This window comes from Sminthopsis crassicaudata, chromosome 2, assembly GCF_048593235.1.
Source record: "Sminthopsis crassicaudata isolate SCR6 chromosome 2, ASM4859323v1, whole genome shotgun sequence".
NCBI lineage: Eukaryota > Metazoa > Chordata > Mammalia > Dasyuromorphia > Dasyuridae > Sminthopsis > Sminthopsis crassicaudata.
In genome coordinates this window covers 338129586-338152438 of record NC_133618.1, presented here as the reverse complement: position 1 = coordinate 338152438, position 22853 = coordinate 338129586, and the positions used below count along the sequence as shown (strand labels likewise).

The following is a 22853-nucleotide window of genomic DNA, read 5'->3' as shown; positions in this document are numbered from 1 at the left end:
GACTTCTTTTCAGTGCATTGTTTTAAAGATTGCAGATAGCTACTTAAAATTGCTTAATCTACGACTACAATAAATTCATATTAGATACATTTTTAAACCAGTATTGTTATGGGTTTTTTTTTCCACTACTGACTCCAAAAGGAACATTTAAAATTTCTAGGCATAGTAATCCTTTATTTTCTTTTGGCATTTTAGTGATATGTGTTTTGACAAATTTATAAAGTTGGTTTCTCCTGTTTTTTGAGGATTAAAAGGCACTTTTAAATTTTTTTATTTTAATAAACTGATTACTGGTAAAATTATTTTATCCTAGACTGTTGCCTTCTCATCTATAATGATTTTTATAAATCATAGTTTCAAGTTTTAGTAAATAATATTATGATTTAACTGGCATCAGAAAGTTCAGGCAAATGTGTCTTAAATAGCCTAAGTTATTTGAACCCATTAAAATAAACACAACTTTACTTTTTCATAAACTGATAAAAGTGAATTTTTTTTGTCATTTGTAAAAATTGTTATAAAATTTAACTAAAGCAGCTGCTACTTCTATATAGTTAAAAGTGAATAATGTTTTAAAACTCTATCATACCCATTTGGGATAGGTTCGAATACTCAGTTTTGTTTTTCTACTTGCATGCAGTATTCATTTGGTATTTTCCTTCTCCCCAATCTCTTCCAGTAGAAAACAAGTGACAATTTTGGAGCTATAGAAAAATACATTGACTTTTACAATTCAATAAAAAATTTTAAGCTGCTGCTTCATTGGGTTTAAAGTATTTCAGGTGCTTTTTCTGTTATTCTTTGATTCATCCAATATTTTTTTAGAAAATTAGATTCTGTGGCACACGCGCACACACCACCCCCCCCCACCCCCCCAAAGATGTACTTTTAAGCTTTAGTAGTTTAGATAGCTTTAAGCTGTACTAAGAATTATGGCACATCTTATATTAATGTTATTTTTACTAGTGATATTTTCTTGATGCAGATAGAACATTATGTTGAACTAGATAGTCTTGAAAAACATTTAATAAAAATGTCCTTTGGCAAAGTATATTTATGTATATATGCTAAGAAATTTTACACACAAAATAGGATTCCTCTCCCCCACCTCCCAACATGTTATCTTGACCTGGGGATAGTTTTCTGGTTTTTTGGCCAGGGGGCAGCATTGGGTGGGTTGGGATGGAGTAGGAGGCAAAAAGGATTAAGTTTGCTTTCTGACTATAATGTTAAAATGCCAAACAGTATGAACGCTTTGAAGAAGGGAAAGGAAACATGAGGATGGTCATACATTACTTGTGTCATTTACCAATTGGTTTCCAGGAAATTCTGAGTTAAGCACAAGGGCTACTAGTTAAACATAAATTTTCAAGCGTAGTCCAAAAAATACGGTCACAGATACATAAAGAAGCTGAAAGCCATAATTCATCAGTAGCATGTTTTAACTGAAACTTTTCTGCACAGTCCTTTCAGTGTTAATCATTTCTCTATTTTTTAGAACTTATTAATGGTTTTGCAATTCCTGTATGAAATAATTTCTTTACCATTGGTTTCCCCACCCCAAAATCAACACCACCTTTTATAAAAAGTCAGATTTTTAATGTTTCAATCAAATAACAATTAAGTTGAAATACAGATATAGAAATGTAATACCTAAAATGCTGTTGATTTGGAATTAACAAAATAGCATCCCTTTCCCTTGGTTTATCCACAAATGTAGTGTTTCTTGAACATCAGTTTTTACATAAATTAACATTAATCCTAGAATAGCCTATATATAGTGGCAGATTTTCAGTTGCTTTGAACATTTTGTATCAAGAAATTTTATCAAAATTGCAAATGCATTTGTATCGTATCTAACTGCATCTGGCAAGAAATCATAACAGAACTGACTGCAAGTTATTCAGCAGCACTGATGAATAAGAACTATGGTTTGACATAGCAATAATCATTTCACTAGGGAAGAAAATCTTGATAACTCTCCCAACACTATTATAATATATTCATCCTTAAATTTTTTGCAACTTTTTACACTAGTTAGTATTTTGCTAGGAAGAAGCTCTTTAATATTAGTATTATACTGTGCAAAGACTATTTTAATGTTAATAAATCCCATTGAATTATCTGTATGGAAGAAAAAGTGGTTCTGCTTTTACAGCTATTACCGTTTGAGGTGACTTCTCTGTACTTATAAAAGATGTTGTTCTAGTTAGACTAAGGATATAACTTTAATCACCAGATTTTAACTCTGGCATTTGGTTTGTTGGGAATTGGGAAATAATTATATGGTGCTCCTACAATGTAATAATGGTGTCACTTCAGAAGCAGTAATAGTTTCAATAGTATTCACTGTGTAACTATGTACATTTAGAAAGCATCTTGATGTATTTCAGAATTGGCATTTGAGATTTTAAGTTTAAACTGTCAAGTTTTTTTTTATATATAATATACTTTTCCTGGGTTACAATTTTCTTGTCTTCTCTCCTGAAAGTAATGGTGCAAATAAGTAATAAATTTGAACAAGACGTAAATCTGGAGACTGACAAAACAAATTATAGTTTATTTTAGCATATTTTTTATAAAAAGTACATTATTACATAAAGCAAATTATCAAGTTTTAAGCTTACAAGGTTTTATATATGACCAAAGAAAATGCACTTAAAATTGGTCCTTATAGCTCAATGAATTTATTCTGCATTTGTATATTTAATAAAAACTGTCAAAGTATTTGTAGTTTGTGTGGTTTATGTTAATGGCACCACATATTTAAAATGCAGTTACTTATTTGGCTTGTGGATTATAAATTTTTCAGATTATTTTTTATTCTCTCCCTGCTCCCATTTTGGTTGTGTCTTCCATGTTATCCAGCTACAGTTAACCAGCTATCATCATACACTAACTCCAAACACTTGCAATATGTGGAGTGCTAAGTTTCTGGTCTTGCGTTCTATTATACATAAAGTTACATTTGCTTGCTGTTTGGATTCTACATGTTAATATAAAAATGACATTTAAGTGGAAACAGATATAAAAATAAGTATGTAGTTGAGCTTATAGTTAACCAATGGCATTATATTTATTATCCTGAATAGTAGAGTGGCAGCATAATTTATACTACATGAAAACAAAATCAAGATTCAAAGCTGTTTACTGTCAAGTTTAGGTTGTACTTTTGTTAAAAATGCAGAATGTAATTCCTTAGGAAATCTCTGCAATGAAATTTCCGTTGTACTTTTCACTGTTCAAAAATGCCCTTGCTTTTTGGTAATATATGGTTTGAGAGAATAATTTTAAGTTCTTAGGACTTTCACTTGGATATCAATAGGATATGTAATTTTTTAATATGTTCCTTAGTACAACTATGAATTAACTTTATAATTAAAATACATTAATGTAGTGAGTTTTGTTCATGGAACAGGTTTTGTGGTTTATGGTTCTTGAAAACATAATTATTTTGAGACACTTCCTAAAGAACTACAATTATCCAGTAGCAAGATGTGCTTTAGTTGTTAGACTATTTGATTGATTTCCTTTGGAGTTTCTAGATGTTAAAGTACAGTGTAAACAAATTATACTTTAGAGACACATCAATACCCTATAGAATATGATATTACTACCTATAGCCAATTAATATTATGTAATACAAACTAAAAATTATGTTGTCTTCCATGTCTAAAGTTCATTTGAGAGTTTGGGAAGCATAATTTAAAACGGGACACTTAAATTGCTTTAAGAAGGAATGTTGAATTCGGTTACATTTTCTTAATTTAGTTATCTAATGCATGAGATTCAATCTGGGTTGGTTAAAATGAGCAATAAGCAAACTTTAAAGAAAGGTAATATTCATATAATTTTAAAGTTCAAAAATAGAAAAGTGAACAGGATTCTGATGAGAGGGAAAAAAGGACATTATTACATAAAGCATACAAACTATTAAAAGCAAGTAAACCAGGATCAAGAAAGATCAAGAACCAAGATACCGAGGAGGAATTTCCAGTCTTCTACTCAGGACCAGGGTTTGTATTCTTATTAATTAGCACTACATAAGGGAGCATGACAAGTATCTAAATGATGCTGAATACAATCATACAGTAATATAAAACAAAGATTTTTATGCATCAAATATCCCTAAATAAGAACACAAAATGACAACTCAAAAAACTTTAGGAATATATCTGTACAGGTATGTTTTCATTTGAATTGGTTACACTAATAAATTTCTGATGACTACATAAAATTTCAGAAAGGATCTTATTTTTGTGTGATAAATTGATATTGTTCTTTATCTAGATACAGATCTTGACACTGAGTCTCTTGTTGACAGATGTGCAGCCAGTTTGTCTCGGAAATCATGAAGATAGTTATATTGCTGGAAAAATTAGAATTATTACTTTGAAATACCTTTCACAAAGGCAGTTAAAAAAAACGACCCTACTAGAAGGAATCAAGAATTGAGATCACATTGTATTAAGAGGTAGCCTCAATCTCCAAAGAAGGGTAGCAGAAGACAAATAATACTTATCATAAATAATCCAAGCCTAATAGCTCTTTTGGCCCCTCCCCAACCTTACTGAACTTGCTGAAGAAAGGAGAAAAAGCAGCTTTCATCAGCAAATAAAATAAAATTTGACATGCTCCTCTCCAAGATGAATGATGTCAATTACAAGGCTCTCATAGCTTGTTGAAAGAATTGTAGACAGACTAGAAAATGCAGAGTAATTATCATTATTGCTTTTAAATATTGATAAAGCCGCCTATTATACTGACATAAATAGTATCTTTTTAGGTCATTAGGAACTAGAAAAGACATTTAAAGAAAAACTGCTCCAAGTTTTTAAAGGCTTAGTACTTTATAACAATCTAAAAGGAGAAATAATCCAATCCAAGAATGGGAAGCCTTGAAGAACAGCAAAAGAACTAAAAATTTCCTACTTTTAATTCTTTTATGAGAAATTTTATGATTCCTTGAAACATTAATAGTATATTTAAGTGTAAGTTTAATTTTAAATATGACTTATCTGATTTTGAAAGCACCATTATCATTAGGCCTCTATTACATTTTTAATAATCCTATCTAAAATATTAAAAAAGAATAAAATAGAATTACCTTTATGGTCTGTATGGCCCCAGATCCTCTTAAGTCTCGAAGGCTGTCAATTGCTTGTTGTGGTGATACTGTATCAGATAAGTACAGCAGGAGGCAAGCTGCTACTATTTTAAAATAAGTCAAAAATTTAAACAATAGTGTTACTGGATATACAATAGAGAACATTTAGATTATTTCATGTAACACCACTTTGTTAAAACAGTTATCGAATTTATTTGTTTCTATTATTTAAATTCTGAAACCATTTAGAAAATGTGAAAAACGGATTTTTGACAAATTAATTCATCTTAACATGTACACTTCTTTTTAAAAGGATTGTTTTATAATTAAATATATTAAACTTGTAGTTTCTTAAGCTTTTTTTCATGACATTTCTGTTTTGTCCAAAGGAACTAAGAATTTCTAGATTTGTATTAAAAATCTTTTATATAATAAGCTTACATCTTTGCTATATAGGAATGGAGAAGTATATATTGTATATTTTAAATATCTGAAGGATATGTGAATTCCACACTTCCCAATGTGGGAATTCTACTTGATAGCTCACACCCACTATGACTTGGGAGTTAAATGTTACTAAGTCTTTCTAAGAGTCATACTGTTAAAGGTAGAATTTGTATCCAATTCATTGTGACTTCAAGCCTGTTATTCTATCTAGCAGCCAAATTCCTGTGTGTATTTATGTATATGAAAGGATATTACAAAGCATGTAGTGTAAAACATGGTGGTGCATGCCTGTTTGTATGGAATTTTCCATGCTTCGAAGGTGTTATAAATTCAGGAATTAAATAAGTACTTTCAGACTTAAACCAAGTTTTGGTTTTATTTTGGCACAGTATCAAACATAGCTTAGAAACAGTAATTTGGCTACTTTACTCAATATAAACAATTGTATTTAATGTGGACAGAGAAAATTTTTCCTTACCAAGACAAGATCTCCCAAGTCCTCCATAACAACTGAAAAGGAAATAAAATTTAGGAGTTTGTACCAGTTGTGGGTGATATTTAATTGTATCTAAAGTAAAGACAGATAATGGAGAGGTTGGGTTGGGGGGGGGGTTGGCTCTTTTTAGCATTTTTTTAATACCAGCAAAGACTTGAATTATCAGCTTATACAATATTTACACAGTTTCAGGGCTGAAAAGGAATTTAGTAATAATCTAAACCTTTCTTTTCAGAAATCCCAGATTTGTTGTGTCTTGCCCAAAGTTATGTTGCTACTGACAGACCCAGTTATTCTAAATTCTAAACCAGCCCTTTCCAGGATAAGAAGTTGTCTTCAAGGTGGAAAAGTATAGAACTCCTAAATTCTATAGGGATTACAGGACAGGGAAGTTATATTTTCCTGCCTTCTTCAGACTCCAATGGTATGGATCAAAAAGAAGCAGTACACAGTAAAAACATTAGAGTCAGAAAGGAACTTAGGATCAATTATGGCCTGATGTTTACTAGCTCTAAACTGTAAGCAAAAACATTAAATAGTTCTGACCTAAAAAGATACTATTTAATATTCTAAACACTATTAATTATTAAGAATACAAATTACTTGTACTCCAGTTGTAGTAGTGAATGGGAGATGGTATTGAGCAGAGGAAAAGGACTGCCCTGGAATCTGATTTCTTGAACAAGTCTCTTAATTTCTTGAACTTAAGTCTCTTAATTGTTTTGTAATCTGCCTTCTCCTCATGAAGATGGAATGTAGAATGTACACTTATTTTGCAAAATGTTTTGTTTCCCAGTTTATGAGGACAGCTAATACTACCATTATTATGTTGTAATGCACAGCCAGGTCAATTGCATTTGGCAGTGTTTTGAGTTGAGAGATAAGGCTGCCTAGCTAAATGATTTTGCATACTGAGTACTATTAGGTTTTTGTTTGTTTTTAATAGCTTTTTATTTACAAGATATATGCATGGGTAATTTTTCAGCATTGACAATTGCAAAACCTTCTGTTCCAACTTTTCCCCTCCTTCCCCCTCTCCCCTCCCCAGATGGCAGGTAGACCAATACATATTAAATATAACACGTTACTGAATAATAGAAATCTTAGAGATGGAAAAGATTTTAGAGATAAAGCCCCCATCTTTTCACCTGTAGATTTAATAAACAGGCCCAGACTCAGTAACAAACATGCCCAAGGATGCACACCTAGTTGGTATGAAACTACTCCAGACTGTCAATGCAGTCCTACATACTTTTGGGTCTTTTCAAATAACATGGGCCAGAGACAGGGTTAATGCATATGTTGCCACTACACTGTCAAGAACTGAAGGACTACCATGAAGTTTATTTCATGTGACACATACTATTCTGAGATGGGTAGCACTTAGTTTCTATTCTGCTGCCATTTCTTATTACCATAAGAGTCAGTCATTCATTCACTCTCTCACATATCCCTTTCTTTATTTCCCATTACCAGCTCTCAACTTTCCTGACTTTTAGAACTACAGCTTGATCCATTATCAAGCAATAGGAGGATTCCTTTTCTTATGGGTCAGTGAAACAACCAATCACATCCTGTCATGTACACTTCTGCTATTATCATCATTGACTACATGAGTATTATTCTTTTGATGCCAGAGATGTTTATTTCTTTTTAACTTACAAGTCTATCATTTTGGAATATGTGTCACTGGAATGAGGCTAGCCAGATGAGATGTTTATTTTTATGTGTGTGTGTGTGTGTGTGTGTATAAAAGATGAAGAATGCCCTATCCTTTAACACATTTGTAATTTTCACCTACAGTCAAAAGCAGAGTGAAGGATTAAAGAAAGGGAAATTCTAAAGCTTTTGCAAATCTACCCATTTTCTTTACTCTTCAAAAACAGAAGAAAACTACGACTGGTTGGATTTTAACCTAGCACAGGTCAAAGCATATCATCCCTCCCATTCAATAAATTTTAATGGCTATCACCTCTAACATGAAATACAAAATGTGGTTTGCCTCTTCAAAAACCACTCTATTTCTCTTCTCCCTTTTCCCGTCTCTCATATCTTTTAGTCCCCTTCCCACTCCACATACTCTTCAATCCAATGACATGGAGTCCTTTACTCTATCTTGAAATACACTCCATCTCTAAGCTCTGGACAAAGACATTTTCTCTGTCCCTCATGTTTAGACTCCTTTCCTCCTCAACTCTTCTTACCAACTTACCTGGTTTCTTTCAAGTCTCAAACAAAGCTAAAAATCTCACCTTCTTACTCTCTTAATTCTAGTGCCTCCCTTCTGTGGATTTTTTTCCCTATTAATCCTGTATATAGATTAAATGTTGTCTAAATTTTGTCTCTCTCATTAGTCTGTGAGCTCCATGAGAACAGGGACTATCTTTGGTCTTTCTTTGTATCCTTAGCAAAATACATCTGTAGGTAATAGATAGGATACCCCAGGTAGAGGGAAGGAAACAAAGGAAGGAGGAAGGGAAGAGGGAGTTTCTTCTTAAGGACTTAACCTTAAATCAAAACTACAGGCTTATGAGATCTGGCCTACAATAGATCCCAGACCAAGTCCCATCTGGTCATTATTTGGATCCTGACTGATATTTGGTTCTCCTCCTCCTAGATTTTTTTTTTTTTTTTTACTAGATGAGAGAGATGAGTTGCCTAAATAACTGAATGAGTGTTGCCACAGTGAAACTAAGACCAGTTAAAGAACTTAAAAAGGAGCAGGACCAGGAGATCATTATATACTTCAACAACAATACTATGATGTTCAATTCTGAGACGTGGCTCTCTTCAATAATGAGATGAACCAAATCAGTTCCATTTGTTCAATAATGAGTAGAACCAGCTACACCCAGCGAAAGAACTCTGGGAAATGAGAATGAACCACTACATAGCATTTCCAATCCCTCTGTTTTTACCTGCTTGCATTTTTAATTTCCTTCTCAGGTTAATTTTATCTTATTTCAAAGTCCAATTCTTTTTGTACAGCAAAATAACTATGGATATGGATACATATATTGTATTTAATATGCTTAAACATATTTAACATGTATTGGTCTACTTGCCATCTGGGAGAGGGGATGGGGAAAGGAGGGAAAAAGTTGGAACAGAAGGTTTTGCAAGGGTCAATGCTGAAAAATTACCCATGCATATATCTTGTAAATAAAAAGCTATAATTTAAAAAAAAAAAAAAAAAAAAAAAAAAAAAAAAGGAACTTAAAAAGGCCAAGGTCCCCCAATGCAACCAGGGTCACCTGATCCTGATCTATATCTGGCCACTGGATCCAGTAGTTCTGGAGGAGACAGTGAGGCAGGTGACCTTGCACAGCCCTCCCTCACTTCAATCCATTTGCATGTCATGGTCCTCTTCCAGAATGAAGGACAAATAACAATAGTACAACAGTACTTGGTAAGTAGTAGACACTTAATAAATGCTTACTGACTGACGTAGGGTAAATTTATTTTGCCCAGAAGCAGTTTAAAGAAAGGTAGAACATACTGTATTAAGGTTTTCCTATTATTTTCAAGACAAACTGCAAGCTCTTGCAGGATTCCACAGCATCGATCTATGTCAGGGGTGTCTCCATCTGGGATGGGATGGTGGTGAATGATGATTCCATGCTGCTGATAGAAGTCTAAAAGGTTTGGTACCCGATATTTTGACAGTTCTCCTCTGGTACAGAATACAAATATATCTTGTATGCCATAGTTCTTTAGTTCTTCTGCCAATAGACCACAAACATAAAAGACTAATATTAAATGTTGAATAAAGGGAAGACAGACAAGACAAATTCCAAATGACTAAAATTAGGAAAAAGAAAGGCAAAAAATTCTTCTCAATGAATTCACATTCTAATGGTAAAAAAGTAAGTACCTAGATATATACCAGATACATAAGGAGTAGATGAAAGGTAATCTCAGTGGGGAAGACATTGGAGACCAGGGTGGAGAGTGGGGGGAGATATAGGAAAGCCAAAATTATAAGTATGGGACAACCAGTTTACAAACTGGAGCAAAAGACTAGTTTTAAGTGGAATACATAAGTGTGAAAACAGATATTAGTCTTTTTTTGCCCACCCCACCCCACCCTACCCCTGTATTTTGTACAATGCCTGACATATAGTAATTGTTTCATAATGTTTGCTGAATCAGGCTTCCCACAGCTAGACACCTCTGGACACTTCTAACTTAAAACAGATATCCTGTGTTTCATATTTAATTCTTCATTTCTGCTATATCACAATGTCTATGAAAAATAGTGTTCATGTTCAAAAACATGGAAAATAAAGTTTTTTCTTTATTCTATTTTAATACATTTTACTATGAAGAGTAGTTTTACATAATGTTAATAAAAAGAACTAGCACATGAAATAAAAGGAACTATGCCTGAGTACATGCACAATGTTAAATTTTTGATATGTTTTAAAATTTTTTAGCTTTGATATATCCTTCCCTAAATGTCAATTTATTTGATTCTTCATAAAAATCTTAACAGCTGCCATTAAAGAAATTACTACATCATTTATGGAAAGATAAGAAAACAATGTTATAATTTTTCTTCTGTATGTGAAATGGATTATATCAGGTAACACTTACCCACATCCTTTTGGAGATTTCTCCTAACATCTTTAAACTTACAGCCTATAATAGGAAGAAGGAAATAAATGGACGAAAGTGAGTTACAGTGATCATGGACAAACTTGGTTTAAAAACCAAGACTTAAATCAACACATAAAATCTTAACTATTTAGCACTGCTCATTTTGAAAGGTCTGTCTGTCTACCTATCTATCTACCTATCTATATATATAAAGTTAACGAAGGGGAACAATGCCTAAAAGATTACTTTCAATAGGTTTGATCCATGTCACTCTAAATAACTGCATAGAGCTTTGAGCTGGAAATAGCACTCTTTCATATACAGGCATTTGGGAATGGAATAATGGGACTGACTTCAGTGGATGTTTCAAAATAGGCAACTAAGGAAAGATATGGGAGAATTTGGGGCAAAGACAACATAATACCATATACATATAGTGCATTAAAGTTTACAAAGCACTATTAGATCCTACCAAGTGTAGGAAAAGCAAATCTGAGAGAGAAAGAGCTTGAGTACTTTACAATCTGAAGTACAGCAGCAAGGAAAAAGCAGATAGTAATCAAGGATTGGAGAAATTTGCTCAGGGAAGCTTGACAGAAGCTTGAGAAAACAAGAAAAGCTTGTATGGTGATGAGGGCAATCTTAGAATACAGGAAAATTAATGAATCTGAGCCAGAATGCTCAGTAGTTAGATCATTTGTCTCCAAACTGATTATTCCACAATCTCAATGATATAATTCAAGGGCTAATCAATTAAGGATAGGAAAACTGGGCTACATTATACCCACTTTGTAAAATTCAAACTCAGGGTTTGCCTACAATACAAAAATACTGCTTCCTCTTTTACCTATTATCATGCAAATTACCTCAATTTACTTTCTTCTACCAGTGATAAAATTTTGATCTGGGTACCTGAAGCTCTGAAAAAACCCTCCCTTCTTCACTGTAGCATCTTCTTATACTACTTCTCTCTCCATCTTATATCCAATTCACAAAATTATTTTTTAAAACATAGGATGGCCATGTCATCCCAATTCAATAAATTCCAGTGGCTATCACTTCCAGGATAAAACCTAAAATCTTGTTTGTCTTATCTGGTCCCTTCATACATTTCCAGTTTTTTACACTATATTCTCCCCATCCTTGGACTCTATAATCTAGTGACATTGCTTGCTGCTATTCCTCAAACATGACATTCCATATGCCAACTTTTTCACTAGCTGTCTACCTTAATTGCAATATTCTCTTTCCTCATCACCTGGTTTCTCTGGCTCTCTTCAAGTCTCAAATCCCAACTTCTGAAAGAGGCTTTTTCATGGTTCCCCTTCAATGCTAATGCCTTTCTTTTTAAAATAACCTCCAATTTTCCAGTTGTATATCTACTGTACATAGTTATTTGCAGATCACTTTTTCCATTATAATGTGAACTCCTAGAGCCCTGGGGACTTTCTATCTCATCTATCATCAGGACCACACAATATCTGGTACATACTTCTACTTCTCAAATTAGAATTTTCAAAAATAACAAAGCTTATTCAATCACAATTGCTTTTACCAAAAATACCATTATTGATAATATTTTAAGAAAAGCAAAAACTTTTTGGGCAAATATTTTCAATATTATTCAATTATTATTATTTCAATATTTTCATTATTATGTCATCTTCATGTCATTCTATTATAGCTATTTTATAAACTATACAATTAATATATTATTGTAACATGTATAGAATTACATATACATTTGGGAATCATGCTCAAAAAAAAATTTTTGATAGGATTTTGTGTCCCCAAACTTGAAGAGAACTTATCTACATGAAAGGGAAAATGTATTGATTTAAGACCAAAGGAAATTAAAAACCATGTAGGAGGCAGTATTGAGGCAGTAAGAGACATAAAAAGTAATGGTCATAAGTTTCAGAGTTCAGAGGAATCTTAAAAATCAGATTGTCTAACAACTTTATTTAATATCTAATTTAAGTAAGGTTCAAATCACTATTGATCAGAGAAATGCAAATTAAGACAACTCTGAGATACCTCTACACACCTGTCAGATTGGCTAACATGACAGGAACAAATAATGATGAATGTTTGAGGGGATGTGGGAAAACTGGGACACTGATGCATTGTTGGTGGAGTTGTGAAAGAATCCAACCATTCTGGAGAGCAATCTGGAATTATGCCCAAAAAGTGATCAAACTGTGCATATCCTTTGATCCAGCAGTGCTACTACTGGGCTTATATCCCAAGGAAATACTAAAGAAGGGAAAGGGACTTGTATGTGCCAAAATGTTTGTGGCAGCCCTTTTTGTAGTGGCTAGAAACTGGAAAATGAATGGATGCCCATCAATTGGAGAATGGTTGGGTAAATTATGGTATATGAATGTTATGGAATATTATTGTTCTGTAAGAAATGACCAACAGGATGAATACAGAGAGGCTTGGAGAGACTTACATCAACTGATGCTGAATGAAATGAGCAGAACTAGGAGATCATTATACACTTCAACAACAATACTATATGAAGATATATTCTGATGAAAGTGGATATCTTCAATATAGAGAAAAGCTAATCCAATTCCAATTGATCAATGATGGACAGAATCAGCTACACCCAGAGAAGGAACACTGGGAAATGAGTGTAAGCTGTTAGCATTATTTTTGTTTTTCTCCCCAGGTTATTTTTACCTTCCAAATCCAATTCTTCCTTTGCAACAACAACAACAACAACAACAACAACAAAATTCAGTTCTGCACATATATATTGTACCTAGGATATACTATAACATATTTAATATGTATGGGAATGCTTGCCATCTAGGGGAGGAGGTAGAGGAAAAGAGGGGAAAAATTCGGAACAGAAGGAGTACAAGGGATAATGTTGTAAAAAATTACCTATACATATGTACTGTCAAAAAATGTTATAATTATAAAATTAATTTTAAAAATTTAACTTAGGTTGTAAGAAGTCCAAAGTTACATAAATAGAAAATAGCAGATCTAGGATTCTAATCCAAATCTCCTCTAAATCCAAAGTTCTCTGTTATACCAAAGAAGGTTGTGAAAGAAGGGATGGAAAGAGCTTAGAGGAAATCAGTAGAAGGCAATGATTCATATTTTGGTTTACAGTTGAATTAACATTTAACATAACACAACTCTACTGGAGATTTACCTTTCATATCAGTCATAGGCTTTCTTATAGTTCTTTTAATTCTGTGTAGTTTGAATTAAAAAAATAAAATCCAAGAGCATCTTTTGAAAACCTAATTTTTCAGGGTTAAAATAATCTAATATAATCTATTAAACTCTGAGAGTTCTCTAATAATCCTTATAAATGGCAATTTCCATAAACTTTGTCTAGATTTCTCTATTATTCCATAAACTCCTTGAGGTTAAGACAAACATAGCTCCATATTCTTAAATATAAGGACCACAAATGGCTTGCTCAGGGTCTTCATCCCAGTCTGGAAAGAATATCAACTTTGTATTCCTGTGTACTATGTGGCATAATGTACTCCTGATTCAATCAAGATAACATCTTCCTGCCTTTTGTTGTTGTTGTTGTTTAAATCAACTTCTGCAACTTTATAGAGCTGTAATTCTGGAACTGGGGAGGATCTGCAGGATACATGTTTACAAAGTTTTTCATTAACCCCTATCACTAAGATTCCTTAAAATAAACATGCTTATATAACGGCATATTTGTAATATATAAAATTCTTCCAGTGTTTGATATGATGAATAATCAAGAGAAATTAACTAACAATACAAAATTGTTTTAATGGTATCAAAAGAAATCAGTGTTACCTACCTGGGAGAGAACATAAACCTAGAAACTGAGAACAATTCACAAGGGATAAGGGTAGCCTAAAAAGAAATAAAAATTGTTGGTTGTTATTGTTGGAAATATTTAGAATTTAAAATTTTATGTTAGAGCATCCAGATAATAATATAAATAATCCTTGTGTAAGTCATATCCAAATTCTAGAGTGATTAAGTGCTTTATACTTTTTGAAGCATTTAAAAAAATAAGTCTTATGACTTTAATAATTTATACCATTTATAATTGACACAAAATATGTAAATGTACAGCAAACAGTTGTCAATTTACTTATTTTTAATATCTGAAAATTCTGCTCTCCTTGGTGTGTGGGGCATAGGCAAACAGTTATCATTAGTAACTGTGTAGCCTGTCCACAGCAAATTACCAAGAAAAACTGAAGACCACAGGGAAAATGGAAGATCTAATATACCAAACTCTTCTCAGCTCCTGGATTTAGGGGGATACTTTGGACATATTTAGGTAGTTAGGATGTTTGAAGATGGTATTTGAAAATAAGTCAAAAGAAGATCAACATTTTGTACATCTTTGTCTACAAGGTAAAAAGCACACCATACTAGCCATGGTGCTTTCACAAGTGAAGTAAGGAATGTGCAAAGAGACTAAAAAATGTCTGAGAGGATCGATGTTTATAGAGAACTAACTGTAACAATATCATATCGCTATTAGTAAAAAAATTTTTTTTTAATTTAAGTTTCCTTTTTGAAGTTTTTTGGGCAAAATTACTACAGCAGTTTACCATTTCCTTTCCAGCTCATATTTTATAGATGAAGAAACTGAGGTAAAGAGGGTTAAATGACTTGTCCAGGGTCACACAGCTAGTAAGTTGTTTAAGGATAGATTTTCACTCAAGTTTCCTGACTCCAAGCTCAACATTTTATCCACTGTACCACTTAGCTACTCTACAAAGGCTTTACAATATACCATAAAGATCTATGTCATCTTATTGCTAACAGATCCAAAGAAAATCCAAGACGTGGCATGTTTGCTCCATAAATCTAATACGAAAAATATGTTCAACAAAAAGCATTTATTAAGCACTTGTTATGTATCAAATACTTTTTTTAGGTTCTGAAGAGTTGAGGAAAGAGTGAATCCCCAGGCATATATACATAGCCAATGATAGATAGAAGATGAAGTGTTATATGTTGAAAATCCTGAAAGGTGGCTGGTTTGGAGAGGGAAAATGTCCGATGAGTGTGAAAAGGACAGATTAGGGTTAATTTATGAAGATCTTTAAAAGCTAAACCGTAGTTTACATTTTACTTCAGAAACAATAGGGCACCCCAAGAAATGACTGAGTAGGAAAGTGCATTGGTCAGATCTAGACTTAAGAAAAATTATTTAATACTAATGTATAGGATGTGCTACAGCAGGGAAGCTATTCTAGACAGGAAGTTCAATTAGAAGGCAGTGAAGGGGCCTGAAATATGGTGCAAGCTTTGTAAATGGAGACAAAGGTTTGATTATAGAGTTGTATAATTAAAACGGCAAGATTTGGCATTTGTGAGGGAAAGTAAGAAGTCTAGGATAATGCCATGGATAAGTACCTGGGAGATTGTAAGAATGTCTGTGCCTTCAATAAAAAAAAAGTTTATAAGAAGGGGGGGATTTGAGAGGAAAAATGATTCACCTACATAGATATAGAAAAATTTAGGTACACACATACATACACAGTTAGGAAGTGTGATAATGATAATGAAACAGCAAAGGAGACCAAATAGGAGCTTTCAGAGAAACAAGAGACAGAGTGGTGGTGTGAAACCCCGAAGTTCAAAAAGGGTATCAGGGATAAAACAAAAGATGGCAAACAAGGTCAGATGCAACAGAAAAGTCAAAGAGGAATTAGGCCTGAAAAAGATCATTAGCTTTGGCAACTGAGAGATCACTAGAAACTTTAGAGACTGTTTCAGTGGAATGATGAAGTTAGAAGCTAAGTTGCAAAATGTTGTTGAAGAGGGAGAGAAGAGAAAATGTACAGCCTACTCAAATAGTTTAGCTGATAAAGGGAGAAGACACATAGGATGACAGCATGAGGTTTTTAAGAACAATGAGTACAGCCTTCTCAAATAGTTTAGCTGATAAAGGGAGAAGAAACATAGGATGATAGCATTGGGTTTTTAAGAACAATGAGTACAGCCTCCTCAAAGAGTGTAGCTGATAAAGGGAGAAGAGATATAGGATGATAGTATGGGGTTTTTAAGAACTGGCAAGATTTGGAATATGTTTGAATGTATCAGAGAAAGAACCAATCAAAAGGGAAAAGTTGAAATACAAAGAGACGCTAAAAGAGATTGCAATATCCCAAAGAAGAGAACCAATTCAAATATATGCATAATCCTTGACAAGAAAGATTTTTTGTTTGTTTGTTTGTTGGGGGGGGGGTCAAACACTAGGGAAAAGAAGGTGAGGGTTGGTATCAAGTGTTTCTGAAATGAAGAGAATAGCCTCAAATGTTTCAATCAAAGAATAGTCTGAGTTCTTCAGATCATAGAGTAGGGAGAGAGGAAGGTGGAGGCAGCTTAAAGAAGGAAAAGGTACTATGTGGGGAAAATGATGAATTAGGATGAAATAAAAGATCAGCCTTATTATACTGAAGACTGTTAAAATTGGACAACAAATTTACAACACATAATTTGTCATACACAATTAGTACAATTATGAGTTTTCCGTCATTTCATTCAGCAGCCTCTTGTGTGATTCGACTTTACATAAAGGGTCTTTCACAAAAAATAAATACCTCATATGCTACAGAGAGAATTTTCTGGCAATTCTCACCCTTGCCAACCACCAGTTCTGGTTAAGGTTCTGTAAGGTTCTGAGTAATGCATAAAATATGGATGAACTGAAAGAGCTAGAATTTGATGTAAAATACATTATTTTTCTCCAAAGCAGAGCACAAGCCTGCCTATGTAGTGCTGTGGTATTTGCTCCACCAACAGCAATAGTCCAGTCTATTGCTGGGCTTCTGCTTAAATTTTCCAGCATAGTTTGGAATCTGCTAGAGTTTATTTCAACTGGCATAATTCTGAAAAACCCAGGCTTCTATCCCAGATTAAAGCATCATAATGGGATAGGTTGTAATGATCAATTGGCAAATTTCAGGTTCCTCTATTTCAGCCAAAATCTTTCACAGCTGAATAATCAAGACATCTGCATACCAAGATAAGAATAATTAAAGAGTTTTTTGCCTCTGCTCCAAATCTATGTGCTTCAACTTTCAATTTTTTCTAAATTATAAAACAGGAAGGATTTTTTTTTCCTCAGAAGCAGTGCATATACTTCCAAAGTACTGTTTAATATAATTTATTTGGAGAGCAACTGTTTGGACATGTATACATATATTGTACTTGATTTATATTTTAACATATTTAACATGTATTGGTCAACTTGCCATGGGAGGGAGGGAGAAGAAGGGGGAAAATTGGAACAAAAGGTTTGGCAATTGTCAATGCTGAAAAATTACCTATGCATATATCTGGTAAATAAAAACTATTAAAAATATGTACATATAATTTTGCTGGTATTTTTAAGGATTGCAAAGTATTTAAAATATTCTCATTTGATCCTCAGAAGAGTCCTGAGAACAAGTATTGTATAATTTTTGGATAAATAAATTAAGCTCAAAGAGGTTAAATGATTACTGCCCATGGTCAGAAGCAGGATTTAAACCAAGCCTCTCTTGATTCCATGTTCTGCATTCTTTCTACAATGTGGCAAAGTCACAAGTCAAAATCTTAACATGATGTTTTTAACAAAATAGAGGCAAAAGCCTGTACTTTAATCAAGTATTACAACTTACCATGATACCTGAAATGGAGTCTGTTCATTTTCAACTGGCTCTTCATCTGATGAGTCAAACTCACTCGTCTGCATTGTACTGGGCTTCAAAAGAAAGTAGTAATACCAAGTGATTAAGTGTTATAAGCGTTTACAAAAAAGGACCACACTGTAGCAAGAGCTTGCTTCCAACATAAAAATTATTGCTCAGATGTCCTTAAAAGTAACAAACTGAGAAGACGACAACTCTATCTGCGGTAGATATTCTGGGCATGTACTTAGGAAAGGAGCTGAGCATCTTCAGAGATGCTCACAGGACACTATCGTACTACAGATATCACTAATGGCTGTTAACTGAGTCCTCAAGAAGTGGAGACATTCGGGCTGCCTGAACTCCTACCCCCTTTTCACTGACGCTGAGCAAGTTCGATTCTGCAAATTGTTCCAGGATAGGATTTCTCAAAGATAACTTTAAAAGGGCTATTCCTTGAAACAGATATTCTACAGCAAAAAGTCAAATCTCAGCCCGTCAAACCTGAAGGTGGGAGGCGGGGAAGAGTGGTTTCGCCCTCTCCCGAGCCCCGCCCCTCGAGTGGCTGCCCTACTCCCAACTTTTACCCACCAAAGGAGCCCCACCCCCTTCCTAGCCCTCCGCCTCTCCGCCAGAGGCAAGCACCCTCGGGAATCCGAGGGATACCCCGCACAGCCGGGGCTCTGTTCGCGGTCACGCAGTCTGCGGGGTGAGCCGACAGTTAGCTTGATGTGAAGCCGGAGGCAGAGCGGTGGGCCAAGGGCCTTCCCCTGCCTACCCCCAGGCCCCGAGGGTGAGGGAGAGACTCCACGACCAGGTACCCGGACCTGAAAAGCGCCCCAGCGGCCAATCAACCAAGCAGTTTGTAGTTCGTTTCTCCGGATCCCCGCCCCGTAGCTACCAGACTCACCACCTTCATCACCTTCACAGCTAGGCTGCCGGGAGCCCGACGTCTGGCACGTAGTTTCAGCTCCTTTCCCTTGAAGGATCCACCTTCTCCCACTTTCCCAGAGTTCATTGGTACCTTCCTTCTGTGAGGCGGGGAAAGGGCATATCCCGGCAACCAATCAGACGCCCTTGCTTTATTTTACCTCCCCACTCTCACATTAGGCGGAGCCTTCAACTCCTCATTGGTTCCTACTCAGCCTTTGAAAGACGCGCGGGAGTAGTTGTTGCCAGAGCGCCAATTGGCTAAATATGAAATGCTCCAGGAGGGTCAAAGTGCCGATTGCAGCTTGGGGTCTTTTCTTGTGGGAGGGTAGTTTTTTGCCTTACGCAATAGATTGAAAGCAATTTCGTCCGTCTTCACGTTCTAATCCAACATTATAACCTTCTTCAATCTCTGTTTTGCAAATAGTTGCCAAAGAGGAAACCAACTCCTCTCCACCCTTTCCTCCAACTTATTCCCATCGAATCTGGTCCTGCCAAATACCGCTCCTTGCCCAGCCTGCTCTTTCCACTGGGTAACTTAGATTCCATAGTTAACAAGCTTCCCTTCCATCAACCTTCATTCATAACAAACTTCCCTTTTATCTACCCTCATTCACAGAAATCTGTTCTCTATAACACTGCCTCCCCACCACTCTTTCCAGTAATTGCATGTTCCCTCCCTCAATCCCAACTAACCGTTCCGTATAACTAACACAGGGAGAGGTTCACAGTACTTAATACTTTACTGCCACTTCCAGATGTTTCCGCCCCGAATCACTTTAGCATCATCCACATTTCTATTTCCATGATTAGGAAATCTGAAATTCCTTTCTCCGACCACATACTCAATTATCCATTCTCTCCCTATTCCAAACTCCCAAATCTTTCTTCTCAGGATGACCTTCAAACTTTCCATCACCTTTAGTATTTTTCCAGGCATTTATCCATGTAATGTCTACATTCCGTTTTCAGGCTCACCCCATAGTGAGTCAACTCCAACTCCATACTATCTTCTGCTGTCTAATTTTCTGCTCTCTTGTCCAGTCTCACCATTCACATCTTACCAAACCCAAAACCCAGTGGAGCAACATCTGCTGCTTCGTTGTCTACTCGCATGCTACTCAATGAATGGAGGGATTCATCCGACCAAGCCAATTGGGTTCGTTACAAATGTATGCAATCTAATGTCGAACGGATCTTCAATTCAGCAAGACATCGTTTTACTTTTTCTTAATTGAGTTTCTACCTCCTTCTCTACAGAGGATATGCCAAACCTTTTCTCTCCTCAAGCCCCACTCCCTCTCCTTACGATATAGGACTTTGGTTGATATTTAAATGAGAAAAAAAAAAAAGGTCATTTTTTCCTTCTCTCTAACTCAAGAAATCCTCAACACCATTCCCTCATTCTTTGCTTGCTGATAAAACGGCCTTTCTCACCAAAGCCAACCATTCTACATATAACTTCATCCTCTCCTCTCCAATCAATCTCCTCTTCTATCAATCCTTGTTAGCTGACTTCTTCCCTGGTGTCTATAAACATGTGCAAGTTTTCTAATATTTTCTAATATTTATATTAGCCAAAATTTTCTTTAAATTTTTTTCTATACCCACTGCCCCTACTACATCTATTACTCACTTACCAACTTTTTGCAAATGGTCTTCTAACCTCATTTTACTGTCTTCCTTAGTTCTGCCCGACTGCCTTCTCTGGCTCCTGAATCTCCTGCACTGCCTTTTCTGGCTTCTGAATATGCTGGACTGAATCCTGGTTGAGGCTCTTAGTTTATATATGCTTTCTTAAAGGTGTGAATCTTATGGAATTATAGTTAAGTACTAAATACCTCTAGAGAACTGTTAAGCACCCTGCTAAACAACCATTGTTTTTATCAATTTGTGAGGGATGTAGAAGACCCTTACCCAAAATGACTACTCAGAGATCACTTAGTAAAAAGCAGAAAAGTTGTTTATTGAAAACCTCCAGAGGATGAGCTATCCTATCACCAGATAAGAAAGAGAAAGCTCGTGGTAGGAAGGCTAAAGAAGTAGTAAAGACATACAGCTTTTATACAAGCAATTACATCACAAGTAAGAGAGCACTGAGAAGGGGAGGGGGAGGCATCTAATTGGTTGTTGTTATTTAGAGAGATTAGAATGGAAAGTTTCTGTTTCCCTGAAATCTCCTGATTTCTAGGAAACAGAAAATCAAGCCTTCAGGTTTAATCAAGCAGATAGTGGTCAAACTAATAGACTAAATATCGATAAATGTCATCAGCTCAGGTTAAGCCAATATGTTTATAGCTGGCCAAGGCTCAAGTAAATATGAGCCTGCACATATTATACAGGTCATAGAGGAAACACAGAAATAATAAAATAAAATACAGAAAAAGAATTCATACATTCTTGTAAGTTCTTCACCTTATCTCTCTCTATTCCATACAAATTCCACTGACTTAGCACCTTTTTTCAAGTTCTGGCCCATAACAGGTTATATAAATATATATATATATATATATATATATATATATATATATATATAAAACTAGCAAGGAAAGAAATTTTAATAGTTAACAAGGGGGAAGACAAATTCCCTAATGAAACTCACAATTAACTCACAATTAGGAGAAAGTGAATAATCCATGAGATACAAGTATACTGTTGATTGGCAAGCTAAATCCTAAAAGAAATTTAGCACCCTAAAAAACTTAGTTACCTATAACAAGGAGAAAGATACCATGAGACATAGGGGAAGGGAAAGAAAAAAGATGCTACTAGGCAGAATGCTGTGGCAGGCTAACCCAAAAGGGATTCAGAAAAGATAAGCTACAGACAGATTTATATAGGATATTTAACCTCTGGGGTTTGACATCATAACTTGGCTTTCTGATTGAATACAGTGAAGTAAGATTACCCAAGACTTCCATAGAGAGTAGAACTACAAGACTGAGTTGATCCCTATCAGTGACCTTCCCTGCTTATCTCAGGGAATAACATAGTTTCATCAGTACTTCAGACTTTCTCTATCAACCCCTCTTACCCAGGACTTCATCATTAAGGAAGTCTTTTTGTTTATTGAAATACATTTTATTGATATTTTATTTACCTAAACATTCTCACCCTGGGAGGGAAGGAAAGAGAAGAAAAAAAAAAAAAAAAAAACAGAAAAACTAAATTAGAAAAAAATACAACATATGTAATGTTCCACAACCACAGATTCCTTCCCATCTCTGCAAAAGAGAAGGGAGATATATATTCTCATATCTCTTCTTTGGAGCCCACCTTGTTTTTTGCAATATTAAAGCATTCATTTTCAATTGTTATTTAGTTGTTCTTACCTTTTATATTGTTGTTGTCATCTTGAATTGTTTTCATGGCTCTATTTACTTCACTTTGCATCAGTTTATACCTTTCACTGCTCTTCTCTAGTCATTATGATATTCCATGATATCAGTGTAACACAGTTTGTTTGGCTAGATAATTCATAGGCATTAACTGTATTTCCAGACCAATGATATAATTGCTAAATATGATGTCCTTTTTTCAAATCTTATTCTTTTTTATCTTTCTGCAGTATTTGACCATATTGTTAAATATCTTCTCCTGAATAATCTTTATCCCATAGGAT

The 22853-nt window shown here is 34.7% G+C and overlaps 1 protein-coding gene across 11 annotated transcripts; it reads right to left on the bottom strand.

Annotated features, from left to right (window-relative positions):
- Window positions 1-2531: 2531 nt before the first annotated feature.
- On the bottom strand, window positions 2532-22581 carry CDKN3 (cyclin dependent kinase inhibitor 3). Of its 11 annotated transcripts, none has more exons than XM_074290524.1 (8): window positions 22564-22581; window positions 18293-18375; window positions 14461-14516; window positions 10647-10691; window positions 9550-9772; window positions 6033-6064; window positions 5108-5211; window positions 2532-4369 (listed from the first exon to the last, which is right to left on the bottom strand). In XM_074290524.1, exons 2-8 carry the CDS (start codon window positions 18364-18366, stop codon window positions 4283-4285), a joined length of 621 nt encoding a protein of 206 aa, XP_074146625.1. In that variant the 5' UTR covers window positions 18367-18375; window positions 22564-22581; the 3' UTR covers window positions 2532-4282. The 11 variants fall into 11 exon arrangements, with proteins under 11 accessions (XP_074146625.1, XP_074146619.1, XP_074146621.1 ...); XM_074290518.1 differs by lacking the exon at window positions 22564-22581 and adding an exon at window positions 19212-19713; XM_074290520.1 differs by lacking the exon at window positions 22564-22581 and adding an exon at window positions 19212-19711 and having other exon boundaries at window positions 5108-5208.
- Window positions 22582-22853: the final 272 nt, after the last annotated feature.

Bases quoted from the DNA above. Each gene is read 5' to 3' on its own strand.
- CDKN3 (XM_074290518.1), bottom strand. From the start codon at position 19,319: ATGAACTCTGGGAAAGTGGGAGAAGGTGGATCCTTCAAGGGAAAGGAG. The intron at 18,376-19,211 runs GTGAGTCTGGTA...TTTCTTTTGAAG, and splicing joins CTGTGAAGGTGATGAAGGTG to CCCAGTACAATGCAGACGAG. The intron at 9,773-10,646 runs GTAAGTGTTACC...GTCTATTGGCAG, and splicing joins AAATCTCCAAAAGGATGTGG to AAGAACTAAAGAACTATGGC.